Here is a 14221-nt window from a genome sequence, read left to right on the forward strand (position 1 = left end):
TAAGATGATAGGCTGGCTGTCCCCAGAGGCCTCTGTCGGGACTGATCTGCAGTGGAAGCCCAGGACAGGGGCTAGAGCAAGAATCTCAACTCAGGACAGGGGGCGCGGAATAATGAGGCCAGTGGGGACGAGGACAGAATGCCGGGGTAGGGGCCAGAGGTTGAGCCTTGAGCCTCCCCGAGCACAGGAGCCAGTCAGGGTCTGAGAGAACCCCGTAAAAGGTCCTAACATGAGGAAGAGGACAGCAGCACACAGAGTGAGGAGGGATGTCTTCCCGGACCAACCCCAGGCTGGGAGGTAGCCAGCTCAGTGCGTGGGGTCTGGGCAGACAGCATGTTAATCCAAGCTCAAACGGTTGTTATTTGTTGGGATTTTGCAGATTTTGCATTATTTTTGCAACCTGCTGACGTTATCACTTATAAATACATTGAACTGACCAATAACTGACCAATAATTGGATTCTGGGTCTCCCCCAGCTTTGTCTAAGTCACATCCGGTGTCTAAGAAAGCTGTTCCCATCACATATATCCCCGCGGCTGGTGTTTGGAAACGTACCTTCAATCTTAGTCTTGAAGTGAGGGTATCTGTTGAGAACCTCCACCTGCTTCCTCCAGTCAAATCCATTCCGCCAGTAGGAGAGGATTTTCTTCAGGTAGCTGGTGTTGAAACCATAGTGGAAGCGGCTGTCCTCCAAGGGGGCAGTTAGACGCGCCTTGTCTATTCTCCGGTGTAAATCCTGCAGCACATTACGGGACCCCAGGGAGAGAGGGGTGGGTGGGTCTGAGCACAGAGAAGGTTTGTTTCCAGAAGACAGAGGAAACCCTGTGGCCACAAGACATTGTACTGCAGCAGAGGCAAAGCGACACCCCCACGTTTCATGGAGAAGCGGGGGGGTCGCTAGTCTGCAGACTTGTGTCCTGGGTTGTCAGGTTTAGCCTAGAAGAAACCTTGTTTCCCATAACAGTGCCTGTTCCTGAAGTATATGGTCTTCACTTTCGGCTTTGGTTTTATTTCTCATCTTCCAGTTTTAAATATATAAACAATTGATATCTTTAACTTACCTAGGCTTATATATAACATGGGCCAGCAACTTTTTTTTTTTTGTAAAGAGCTAGAAAGTAAATATTTTAGGCTCTTTGAGCTGCAACTACTCCACTCTGTCCTTGTATTGTGGAAGCGGCCATGGACAGTACATGGACCGAGAGATGCGGCTGTGTTCCAATAAAACTTTATGGATACTGAACTTGAATGCCGTGATTTTCACGGGTCACAAAATATTATTCTCATTTTGACTTTTTCAACCATTTAAAGATATAAAAACTATTCTCAGCACGGGGGCTGTACAAAAACAGGTGGCAGGATGGATTTGTCCCATGGAGCATGATTTGCCAACTCTGATATGCAGCATTAGATGATACGTTATAACTCGGCTGGGATAAAAAATTACAGGCCAGGAGAATGCAGCTCTAACGGGTGTGCATCAGGCCAAGAGACCAGCTCCAGCTGGGGGAAGCTCGAGTTGGCTCATGGAGCCTTCCCAGAATGTCCCCCAGCAGAGTCCCCCAAACAGATTTCGGAAGTCTTAGGCTCTGAGTCTAAGAACTCACTACAGGAGTTATCCTCAGAGCTCAGCCTTAGTCCTAAATAGCGAGGCCTTACCAAGTCCTACAGGGGGACCGCAGCCTGCTTTCTCCGCAGCCTGCTTTCTCTGGGGTGCAGACCACTTTCAGGTTTTTAACCCCTTCTTTCTCAGACCTTTCATGACTTTTTTTTTCTTGGCACTTCTTATGCCATTTATCCCTATTAATCTTTTAGTTGACTTTTCTCTGTGCACATTTCTTTTCTCAATTCCTAGACTATGAGCTATGAGAGGAAAGAATCTCTTCTTCCAAGCACCCAGCAGAGCGCCTGCACACAGTAGGTGCTTTGAAACCTACAGAAGGAGGGCGAGAATGGGTGGGGCCATCCCAGGTCCCACCTACCCTTCTGGTCCAGCTCAAGCCTGGCTGTCAGATCAGCCCACCCCTGGAGTCACGTGTGGAGGAGGGACACAGGGTTGGAGTTAGACAGATGGGTGTCCAGATCCTTGCTTATTATCTCAGTCACCTCGGATGAATCAATTGCTTTACCTCTCTGAGCTTCAGTTTCTGCATCTGTAAGATGGGAACACTAGTCCTCACTCTGTAGGATTGCCGCAGGGGCTGAATGGGACTATGAATGCCTGACACACAGTAGGTGCTTAACCAGTGCTGGCCCCTGCAGCGCGTTCTCTGTGCTTCAGCATTTTACGTCGCCAGGGCCTTGCTGTTCACTCGGGAGCTCCGCGCAGGCCCTGAGGAAAACCTGCTTGCTCTCCTATAAGCTCACTCCCCAGGTTTCAGGTGGGGCACAAAGAAGGCGACACAGCTGCATGCACTGCTGGGCCTTGGGGGTGGGGGAGGGGAAGGAGGAGACAGAGGTGGGAAGGAGAAGGGTCCGGGTGGGCAGAGTGGGTGATTTGGACTGCACCCCTGTGGGAGAAGAGCAGACTGAAGCACCCTCCCAAGGGGCGGCCTGTTCCCTCTGCAGCCCCAGCCTGAGGCCGAGCCCCCGTCTCCCGCCTCCCCGGCGCTCGGCCCTGCCCCGAAGAAGGGGCCTTACATCGATCTCCTCGTCCGATGTTTCCACCTTGAAATGGCGAATGCTCTCATCCTCCCCGCCGGGGGGCCGCGCCCCAGGCCCCCACCACCCATCTTCAAGCGGCAGCGTTTCCTCCTTGTCCCGGGAGACGAACCAGTAGATGACAAGGCCCAGCACTGAGGCGAGGACGATTTCCAGCCACATGACTCCTGCAGAGAGCCGGGGGAGTCCATAAGCCACAGCGACCACCCAGCCAGGCCCTGGCCCCATCCTCCCGACCTCTCTCCCATCCCACACGTGATTGTATGTGCTTTTGACCTAAACAATATAAGTATAGCCTAGAAAGATTGGAAAACAAAGAAGAGGAGACAAAAGTCATCCATAATCTTTCTGAGCTATGAAATTCATCCGTCAGATTGGGAAAACGTGAGCCCGGGTTGGCTCCTTCACAGCCCTGGGTGCGGGGGCGGCGCCTCGGAGCCCCCGAGGGGGAGGCGGCGCGGGGCGGGCCCGGGAGACGCGGGACCAATCAGAGCTCAGGCTGCGCGTCGGCCTCGGGTTTAACTCCGCCCCGCTCCCGGGCTGGGACCAGAACTGAGCCACCCACGCGGGCCCCTGGAATGTCCGGGGAGCGGCGGCGCCAGCAGGCTGGCGTCCAGGGCGCTGCGGCCGCCCTCAGGCCCCAGAGCTCCCCGGCCAGGGCCGCTGCTTCATTTCGAGTCTGAGAAAAGTGAGGGTTTGAGGCTCAGGAGAGAGGGCGCCGCTCGGTCTGTCCAGCTTCCTGCACGAAGCCGGCGAGTGCGCGGAGCCTGCTGGTGGCTACCTTTCCGCCCCGGGGTGGGCTCCTTGGGGCTGATCCTGTGGGAGCGAACATCGCCCACAATGGGAGAAGGAAACCCAAGGCCAGCTGGACTCTGGTAGCAGCAGCCTGTTGGGGGAGGGGAGAGCACTAGGCAGGTGCAGTGCCCTCCCCTTCCCAAGGCCCCTACCTGCCAGGTGGCACCTAAGAGGAAGAATAGGGCTGCGGGGGGCTGATCAGCAGCTTGGCTGGAAAGAATGAACACCCGAGTTGGAAAGGAACTCAGAGACCTTGAGTCTAACCCTCTCACTTCATAGCTGGGGGAAACGTGCGCGGGCGCGTCGCAGTCATTAGACCAGGGAGCAACGAATCTGAAAGGAGTCCCCGCACTCCCCACCCTCGTCCTGTCCCCTCCGGCGAAGGGCGTCTCAGCCTCGGCACAGCTGACGTTTGGACCAGATAATTCTTTGCTGCGAGGACCGTCCTGTGCATCGTAAGGTGTTTCACAGCATCCCTGGACTCTAAGACCCACTAGTTGCCAGTAGTACCCCTCTCCCCCTCCTGTTGTGACAACCAAATCTCTCTCCAGACCTTGCCAGTGCTCCCTGGGATGGGGGCAGGAATGGCCCTCAGGGAGATCAGTGGTTCAGTTTTAGGATGTGTTAGAATCACCTGGGGAGCCTGTTAAACTGAGTTTCTGATTCACGGGTCGGTCGGAGATAGGGCAGGAGAATCTGCATTTCTAACAAGTTCTCGGGTGGTGCTGCTGCTGCTGGTCCCTGGACCACACACTGAGAACCTCTGCTCTAGACTGGACTGTAAACTCTAAGGAGACATCGCTCCCTGAGGAATCCCAGTGAACACTGAGCCCAGTCCTGGCAGATGCAGGGAGCCCACCAACGACTGTTGAATGAACGCTTGGGCCGGAGGTGGGAGGAACTCTGGCTCTTCCTCAGGACCCAAAAGAAAAGCCAAGAGGAAACACCATCTCCAAGGTCACAGGTGAGCAGAGAATCCCAGAGCATCTCTGCTCGCAAACTGGTGGTGAGCTGGTCCCACGCAGAAGGCTGGATACCCAAGCTGCTCTCCTGGGTATGATCCTCTGGGGAAGGGCGGACCCACAGCTCTGCACCCATGGCGTCCAGGACTCCATTAGAAAGCTGAAGTAAATGCCCCCGCTGCCGGGGAGCCTGCTACCCCAGCCAGGCCTGGGAGGGGCCCTGCAGCCCGGCTCTCAAATTTAACCAACTCTCTTTTCCTGGGAGGGACGGCCAGCAAAATTACATGACCTCTCCTTCTCAGAACCTGTAAGCTACAGTCTGAACCTGTGGCCAGACACACGGGGTACCCCCACCACCACTCTACAGCCTGAAGCAGTGTCTCTGTCCCCCGCAAACACACCTCCATTTCCCCTGTCAAAACCCCGCTCTTCCTCCGAAGCCAGCAAAATCTCTCCTCCGCGATCCTGCCTTTTCCCCCGCAGTGGCCTGCCTTAGTGCCTTCCCCTGAAGTCCCGCCACAGGGCCCTCTCAGCCCCGGGGCTCGCTGTCTGAGGGGAACAGGCAACGTCAGGGAGGCCTGCTCTGAGCACTTCCATTTCATGCTCACAACTGTCCCATTTTACAGATGAGAAAACTAAGGCTGAGTAACTTGTCCAAGACCGAACAGCCAGTAAGTGGGAGAGGCAGGAATTGAATGCAGGGAGCCAGGTGCCACAGCCCAAGCTCTGCACCCTTCCCCAGACCATCTCTGTTCCTTATGCTTTATTACTTGGGGACGATGTCTCTGTCTGATGAAACCGTGCTTCTAGAAGCCAAGGATTATGTCCTTTTCAGCCCTAAATCTCCGCTGTACCTTGTTTATAAAAGATGGCCAACAAACCACAGAACTAATGCTGTAATAGCCAAGCCTATTATGACAAAGAAGAGTGGGCCGAGGCTTCAGGAAACCAAACGACTCTGCTCAAGGTCGCCAGGGCTTATTGGCTAGCCCGGGCCTGAGTGTCTGTCTTCCCATTGTTCTTAGAGCCTCCGCCAGCCACAGCAAGAAGCTGGGGCAACACAGCTGTGCCCTCCAAGTCACCTTCCTTCTTCTCTGGCCAGAATGCAATCTTCTGTTCCTTCTGTCTCCCCCGTCACCCCAGCACAGTGCTCTGCACACACAGGCACCCAGTGTCCGTGCAGTCACACACTCGAAGCTGGGAGGCTGGGGTTTCAGGCCTGCCTCTGGCTCGTGGGCCTCAGTTCTGCCACTGGAAGTCTCAAGTAAGACATTTACCTTTAAGGTGATAGAGGGCACATGGAGGGTACTCTCAAAACTGGAATTGAGGGAATAGTCCCAGAGAGAAACTAAGATAAACTGTAACGGGAGAGTTTCCACACAATCACTCTGGAAAACTGTTTGGCAGAATCTACTAAAATCAGACATAAACAAACCCTACGATCCAGCAATCCACTCCTGGGTCTACACCCAAGCGAACTGTGTCCACGTTTACCCAAAGTCACAAACTAGAATGTTCATAGCAGCAACTATTCACGGGCGCCGAAAACTAGAAACGACCCGAATGCCCATCCACCGTCGATTGTGGCGTATTCACACAATGGAATACCGTAGAATGAGAACGAACATTCTACAACCACACACGATGATGTGGAGGATGGGATGATCCCACAAACAGTGCTGAGCCAAAGAACGCAGACAAAAGAGCACGTACCACACGATTCCATTACACACCGGACAAAGACAAGCGAAGCTGATCTATGACGAGAGACGTCAGAACAGCGTTCATTTTGGGGGCGGGGCTGGGGCCCAGGCACTCATATTTTAAAGCTCTCCAGTAACTACAATGTGCAGAGAGGGGACAGGTCTGTACGTGGCCTAGGAAAGAGAGGCCTGAAGAGCAAGACCTGGGCAGGTGCATCGACACGGTTCAGGAGTGCACTGAGCGGTCACCACAGGGACGCTCCTTTATGCGCCTGGGATGGCCACGGTCACAGGTCTCCCCGCAGTTTATATGCTGTTCTTCAACCGCGGCCATCCACCTGGGCTCCGACCCTTCACTCAGTGAGACCTACTGATTCAGAAGTCAGCCACAGGTCGCCCGGTTCGTGCAGGAGGGTGGGGCGTCAGAGGGCAGACCTGACTGGCGGGAGAGCGTGTTATCTATCTCCCAGGCCTTCCCTACAGCAGGTAAAACGCAAATACCCTGTGAGACTGGGAGAGCACGGTGGCCCGCCTGGGTGTTGCGCTGTGAGTAGCCACCCTGGCTTTCCCGGAGGTCCCCCATGCCATGGGACCCTCCCTCCCCAGACAGCAATGACCTTGAGCTTTAAGAAGATCACCTTGGAATTTCTAATAAGGGAGTTTCTAGCTTGCTTCCTTGTTCAAGTAGTTCAAATCCCAGCTCCACCATTTACCAGGTGAGGGACTTTGGGCAAGTTACCAAACTGCTCAGAGCATCTGTGGCCTCATCTGTAAAATGGGGATAATAATGCCAACCTCGCGGGCTGTTTAGCTCAGAGCAGGTGCTCCACCAACATGTGTTACTTCCCTCCCTTAAATCCCTTATTCCTGCTCGAGGTCTCCATGTTGGAAGGGACCCCTGCCTCCACTGGATTATGTAGCTCATGCCCAGAGCCCCTTCACAGCCTATGTGCATTAACAGACTGGAAGCAAAGAAGTGCGTGGTGTGGACACCTGTGGTCTAGGGGTACCTGCTGTGCTCCCCGTGTGTCCTCACCAAGAACATGACTTGGGAGGACGGGTGACAGCATAGGGTGACGTACATCCTTGGCTATCGGCCTTTTGCAAGACAAGTCCCAGCTCTTTTCTGTCTACCCGGAGCAGTTATAGTCTCAGCATTAGGGAGCAGAATTCCGTTTGCTAAGCCTTCACGTTTCCAAGGAGAGCTATATTTATCTCTGCCGTGTGGTCAGCTCCTGCTGGTGTAGAAAATATTCTAACCACTTTGAAACGTCCATGAAAAATTCAGAAGAAATACAATACAGAATGAGAGTGGCAGCTTTGTTGTTTTGCTAGCGCCTGAAATTAGTTTAACTGATGCACCCCAAAAGTTCCAGAAATATATTTTACCCGATTAGGTTGTTGTTCTTTTGTTGTTTGTTTGTTTTAATGCACTTTTTCAGAATAGTGACAAGATATTTTGCTGGGGGAATGGGGGCTGGGGAAGGGAAGCCTTTCTGAATGAAAGCACTTTTTTTTTTCTTGGAGCCATAGTGCCTTTCCTTAAAAACAATGATTAGCTTGCCTAGTAAGGAAAAGGTAGTTTTGCTGTAAAGCAGCCTAATTTTTTTTTTTTTCCCGAAATACAGTAACTGGAGGACAGTGGTCATTTAGTGACTGGGCTTAGAGGGAAATCCGATAGGCAATAATTGACTACTCATATAAGAAATGAGATTAGATACAGTTTAATGCCCCAGATTAGATAGTGAGGTTAAGTTCTGGGCATGCATTTACGAAACTTGGAGAGAAATCAGAAATGAGTTTCAAGTTGAAGAAGTTAGTTGAGTAATATGATGACTGTCACCTTCACGGACTAAATGTAAACTATTTGAAAGTGACAAGCGATGCAAGAGAAGCAATTTATTGGTTTACTTCTGTCTTTCTGGGTCCGATTTACAAAGGACGATTTGAGGAGGTCAAATAAAGTAGGTGCTTTGTTCTCCGGACCATTACAAGGCACACCAGTTTAATGACGAAACATAATTTTTCTGTTATGCTTGGGGCAAAAATACAAGTTTTAAAACATACGATTCACTTTAAGATTGGTAGCAAAAGCCCAAGCGAACTCTTCTGTGATTTGAATTTGGTCTGTAGACTACTAAGGAGTGTCATTTGTTTTTTAAAGTAAATAAGAGATTTGGATCGGTGCCTTGGAATAATAAGTGTACATTTGGCTTTGGACCAGAAGGTGGTTCAGCAAACACTGCGTGTGACTATGGTCCAGGTCCCTATCAGGCACAGGGAATAAAACACAGTCTGTACCCGCGGGAGTTCATGCTCCAGCAGGACAAACAGATGAACAAATAACACCCTTCTAGTGATCGATACAATAATGCATGTACAGTCACGCGCTGCATAACGACATTTTGGTCAACGACGGACCTCATCCATGACGGTGGTCGCTAAAGATGATAATGGAGCTGAAAAATTCTTATCGTCTAGTGATGTCATAGCTCTCACTGTGAAATGCGTTACTCACGTGTGCGCGGTGGCGGCGTGTAGACCAACCTGCTGCACTGCCAGTCGTATAAAAGTATAGCACGTACGATTATGTACAGTGCATAATACTTAGCAATGATAATCAACGACCGTGTTACTGCTCTATGTATTTACCATACGATAATTTTTATCTTATTTTAGAGAGTACTCTTTATACCTACAAATAAAAATTTGCTTTAAAACAGTATGCCACATTGCCCTGGTGATGGAAGCAGATAGGTCAAAAAGAATATCACCCTGAATGTGAATGAGCATGTGTGTGTATGAGTGCATGTGTGTGTGAGAGAGAGAGAGAGAGAGGCACACAGACAGAGATAGAGAGAGACAGGAAAGACAGACAGACTGGGATGGGTTGGGGGATTGTGAAGCCCACCAGGCAGGACCCACACACGATGCTGATGTTTTATTCTGGTCTTCGAGTGCATCTGCCAGGCCTGTACCACAAACCCATGAGGTCAGCCACATACCTTCATTGTGCCACTGAGAAAACCAAGGCCCACGCGCTCAGCTCTTTCTTGGGGTTTTGGCCTGGCCGGGGCCATGAACCTTGCTGGCTTCAGACTGCAGAGGAAATCAAGTTCCTTTAGATACTTAGGGCTTTTATTTTGTGTTTATCACATCTCTCGATTGCATCATTTTCTCTTGTGCTTGATCTAACTTCGTGTTGTTTTGCAGTAATAGGCTGTACGGGTTTGTAGCTTAGGAGCAATAGCTAGACCATGTAGCCTAGGCGTGCGGTAGGCTGTACCACCGCTCTGTGGTGTTCCCACGATGATGAAGTCATCTAACAACGCGTTTCTGAGAGCATCGTTAAGCGGAGCACAATTGTACACAGATGGAAGAGAAGTGTGCAAAAGTCGGAGTGGTTAAGTCCGCCACAAAGGTTTTGCAGAAGAGGGGTCACTGAGCAGGATTCTTCAAGACGAATGGGAGTTTACCAGGCAGAAAATAATGATGAGATGGGGCCAAATCCGGGAAGAGAAGAGAACACGTGCAAAGCCGTGGAAAAAAGAAAGTGCGTACACGGTGCAGGGAAGAACCACAAGGATCTCCGTGCATGAGCAGTGCACGAGCTGACAATTACGGACTTGGAAGTGCAGCCGTTGCAATTGTTTATGAGTTGTAAAAAGACCCTTCTTTATCTCTTCTATAAGTTACTACTTCATCCTGATGAAGCGGACCCAGGATTTTTAACTTAGAAATTGTGTTTGCAGTTCAGATGACCCTTCTGTCAATTACACGCCAAGAGGACCAAAGTAAAGATGTAAACTTAGGGATGTGAGCATTTCCTGGTCGAGTGAAAGATGACCTGGACAGTGGATTATGCAACACTCAACTCTCTACCCCCAGCTGCCCTGACTGAGCTGGCCGCTCCAGCAAACATGCCATCGGATTGAGAGCGCGTGGCGATGGCCAGCTATGATCGCCCCTTCTTTCTTAGCAATGGAATTTTTATTTTAGTTAGAGAAGCCCAGCTAAACATTACATTTCTTGGCCCTTCTTGCAGCTCGGTACGGCAGAGTGATCAGGTGCTGACAAACAGCTGTAAGTGTGCTTGAGGCAGAGCCAGTACCTGTGTGTGAATTAGGAAAAAAAAAAAATCCCATTCTTCGAAATACCGTCTGAAAATTAATATACCGCTTTGGTTACAAGTCACTTCGTTGCCATCTGCTAGGAAGTCGTAAATAAAGATACAGATCTATGATGTCGATGATGTGAATGGTGACGATGAAGGAAATAAAATGGAAGAAGCATTGCGAAATGGAGTCAGAGACCATTGACAAAACGGGGCCTATGCATGTCTCACGCCGCAGTTCACGGAACTGTTGTTAACGTGCTGATCTATCACTAAACTCAGCTCAAGTCTCAACAGCGAACATCCTGGATCCATGACTGCTACATGGACACATATAGACTTTACCTCCTCCTCATCACGGTCACCAGACCATCTGCATTCTTCACCTTGAAAAGAACGAATCCATTTACAACCAACACCCTCCATTTACATAATGGGCCTAACCAATCCCAGCTGACCCAGCCAACGTCCTTCATTTACATGGCAGACCCAAATGAGAACAGTTCTCAATGTTTTGCCCTTTATAAACCTTTCTTTGGTCCCTTTGCAGCATAATTTAGGTTGCTCCCTGAGTCCGTGACCCAGATTGCAATCCCTCCTTTGCTCAGACAAATGCTTTTTATTCTTTATTACGGGCTAAGCCATTTCTTTCATTCATTCATTCATTCATTTATTTGTTATTTAGGTTAGCAATGCCATCCTCTAAGGTTGTCCAGTTCACAACCTGTACAAAGGTACATGGGTCTTGCATGTGTATGACTATGTAAAAAGCTCCCTGATTCAGCAGGAAAGCGCATACCTTTTGCCCTTCCCCTTCCTCTTCATGCTTTCTGGGATGTAGACATGATGGCTGGACTCCGATAGCCATTTCGTACCATGAAGTGATCTCGAGGATGGAAGTCAGTGTTAGAATGATGATGGAGAGAGAAGGAAAAAGCCACCAGCCAAGCCCTGGCCTGTTTACTCCCAAACTTCCTTTGGATGACAGGAAAATAAACTTTTGTATTGTTTAAGCCACTGCTATTTTGAGTTTTCTATCCTATAAAGCCTAGAATAATCCTAACTAAATGAGAAAGTCAGGGGGAAAGAAAATATATCAAGTCCCCCAATGGACAAACTCTCAAGAATAAATGCTTAGTCTTCAAAACTTTCAATGCTATTTTAATGTTCTATCTCTGAGACATTTTATGATAAATATTTTTCTGCTGTCCCAGGCACATGAAAAGTATTTTCTTAAAGGACAGATACAATGTGGGTGGCCTCTCGAAAGGGTACTGTCAAGGATGGAGCCATCTCTCTCGAGGACAGAAAAGGGCGTTATCTCATTTGGCTCCAAGTAGTCAGACTATCTTTAAATAAAAACACTGGATGAAAAGCAATTTTATAATGTCAAAATATAAACAACAGATGGTCTTTGACCTGGCAATTCTAGTTCTAGCAATTTATCTCCCCAAAAAACGAAATTTACATTTATATAAAGTATCGTAAGTACAAGAATATTCACTGCAGTTTTTATTTTATTTTATTTTTTAAAGCAGATTTGAAACACTCAGAATGTTCCTTAATTAGGGACTGGTGAAATAAGCTATGACATATTCCTACGGCGAATACTATGCAGGTGAAAAGAAAGAGGTAAATCTATATGCCGATATGGACAGATCTCTATGACACACCGTGAAGTGAAAAAAGCAGGGTGCAGAAAAGCGTGTAAAATTAACGCGCCGCGAAGGACACGTACATGTCGAAGACTGTCCTTGAAGCACACCCAGACACCGGCGACAGTGACTGCCTGCAGGGAGGGCGTAAACTGTCACGAAATAAGCTTTTGCCCTTAAAAAAAAAAAAAATCGTTTACCAAATACACATACTCTCTACTCAAAAACAAAATGATTATACATTTTATGAAACATGGGAAATCGTAAGAGTGACAGACCCTCTGGTTCCACTTCGCCGGTGAGTCAGAGCCCTCACGACACCAGAGCTGCACAAAAACATGCTCAGGCAGCTGCGATTGCGACATCTGCTGCGTGACTTTACAGTGGCCCAAAAGCCCTTGGAACAAAGGTTAATGAGGAAACACGTGGGCATCTAAGGGCCTTTGCAGAGAGGCCTGGTGACAATGTGAAGCTGGGTAAACAAAACTGGCTGGACTGTCAGGGAAACAGTAGGTGCCAGGGAATCCGTGTCCAAATGGGGCCGTCCCTTCTGTGGACGTGGTTCCCCACCGCCACCTCAGTGCAGGTGACAGACGCGTTACTCTAATCTAGCCCTCTGAGCTCCAGACCCGTACACTCGTCTGCCAACTTGACTGATTCTGCATGTCTCACAACTCCTCCAGTACATCTGATGTTACACGGTGATCCTGTCCCCCTAAACTCTGTCTTCTTCTGGAGTTTCCTTTCACGGTAGCTGGCACTACCCACCTTCCATATGCCGAGCCCCAAACCGAGGCGACGTCCTCGAAACCCCTCTTTCCTTCATCCCACCCACTCCCAAGCTATTGACAACTCCTGGCAGCTCTACCTCCAAGATGTGTCTCGAGTCCACTCCCGCCCCACCAGGTTCCTGTGTTCTCCCTGTGGCCCCCTGCCCCGTCCACGCACATGTGCCGCGCACCCTCCAACACTCTGTAGCCAGAATGTTCTTTCGGAAATGCATATCTGACCATGTCACAACTCCTGTAAAAATCCTTACATAACTTCCTGCTGCTCCTGGGACAAAGCAACACCGAGGTGGCCTTCCGGGCCTGTGCGGTCGACCCCGCCCCCACCCCACCTTCTTCCAGGCTCTTCCCTCCCTTCTCAGCTCCTTGGCTCCTGCTCACCCTTCAGATTTCAGGTCAAGTGTCCTTCCTCTGGGCAGCCTCTCCTGACCTCATTCAGCATGGCACACTTCTCGCGCCCCCTTGTCACCGTCCCACTTGCCATCGTGGTTATGTGACTGATACTGGCCTCCCCCACTGTAAGCTCCTCAAGGGTAGAGACTTTGTTACTTTGGCTCCCTGCCCTGTCCCCAGTGCCTGACAGTCACTGGTTGATCAGTAAATATTCGTTGAAGGAATGAATTCAAAAATCATTTGAATGACAGTGTAGCAAATTAGTAGGACTTTTGAACAAAAAGATGGCTGAATTCTCCTTAAGGAATTATGTATGGCCCACGCGGCTTAATTTGTAGAGACGAACTGTAAGTAGGAAGAGGTTTGAGGTGGTAGCATGTGGCACTATGGGAAGTTTCTCCCAAGAAGAAGACTGGAGAGCCAATATCCCAGGCGCACTGCAAATATCAGGGTTTTGGAGGCAAAAAGATGAGAATCAGCATCGGGATCCTGCGGAACACGATGGGAGGGTGGGGTCTGCCATTCTGCCCTCTAACCCAGGCGGGTGGTGAGACCCTCACAGTCAGAAGACGCTCCTAAATTCATAAAAAGGTACCACCTAACTCCAGCTCAGCGCTTACTGTGTACCTGGCCTCGGGCCACGTGCAATGCAGGCTGAATGGCCGAACAGAGCCGAGAAGGTGCACACAGCCCCAGCCTGCTGAGCCTGCTGCGGAGGCCCAGCTCTGCCGCGCACGTGCGAGTTCCTCCCTCTGCCCTGGCCGCTGACCTCTTCCTGACCGTGATTCAGGCTCACGTGAGCGTCAGAACCATCAGAACCGTCAGAACCGGGAGGTCCTGGGAGAAGCCTGCACGGGCAGGAAACTGTGGAGCAGACGGAGTGTGGGGAACAGATGGGCCCCTCGATGCCAGACCACAGAGAAGGCGGTGCTCAGGGGATCCGTGCGCTTCCCCGGGCCTGGGCCCCTTCCTGCCCTGCTCGAGGCCGAGGCCGCTCCTCCCTGGGAGGAGGCGAAAGGAACATCCAGCTGAAATGGAAAAACAAACGGCCCTGGCTTTCCATTTCAGGGCCGCCTGCCAAGGCAACGCAGAATGGGACGTTCCTGCCACCGATGCTAACACACTGCTGACAGTGCCCAAGTGCTGGGGC

General features: G+C 50.4%; 1 protein-coding gene across 2 annotated transcripts in view; it reads right to left on the reverse strand.

Moving 5' to 3' along the window:
• EPHX1 (epoxide hydrolase 1) overlaps positions 1-14221 on the reverse strand; it is a 30308-nt gene that overhangs the window by 9938 nt on the left and 6149 nt on the right. For both annotated transcript variants that reach the window (XM_039883298.1, XM_039883299.1), the window contains 2 exons: positions 2641-2828; positions 556-736 (listed from right to left, as the gene is read on the reverse strand). In XM_039883298.1, coding sequence (XP_039739232.1) covers positions 556-736; positions 2641-2823 — 364 coding nt within the window. In that variant the 5' untranslated portion in view covers positions 2824-2828. Of the gene's footprint in view, positions 1-555; positions 737-2640; positions 2829-14221 lie in introns of those variants that run through there.

Source organism: Pteropus medius, unplaced genomic scaffold, assembly GCF_902729225.1.
Source record: "Pteropus medius unplaced genomic scaffold, Ma_sr-lr_union100, whole genome shotgun sequence".
NCBI lineage: Eukaryota > Metazoa > Chordata > Mammalia > Chiroptera > Pteropodidae > Pteropus > Pteropus medius.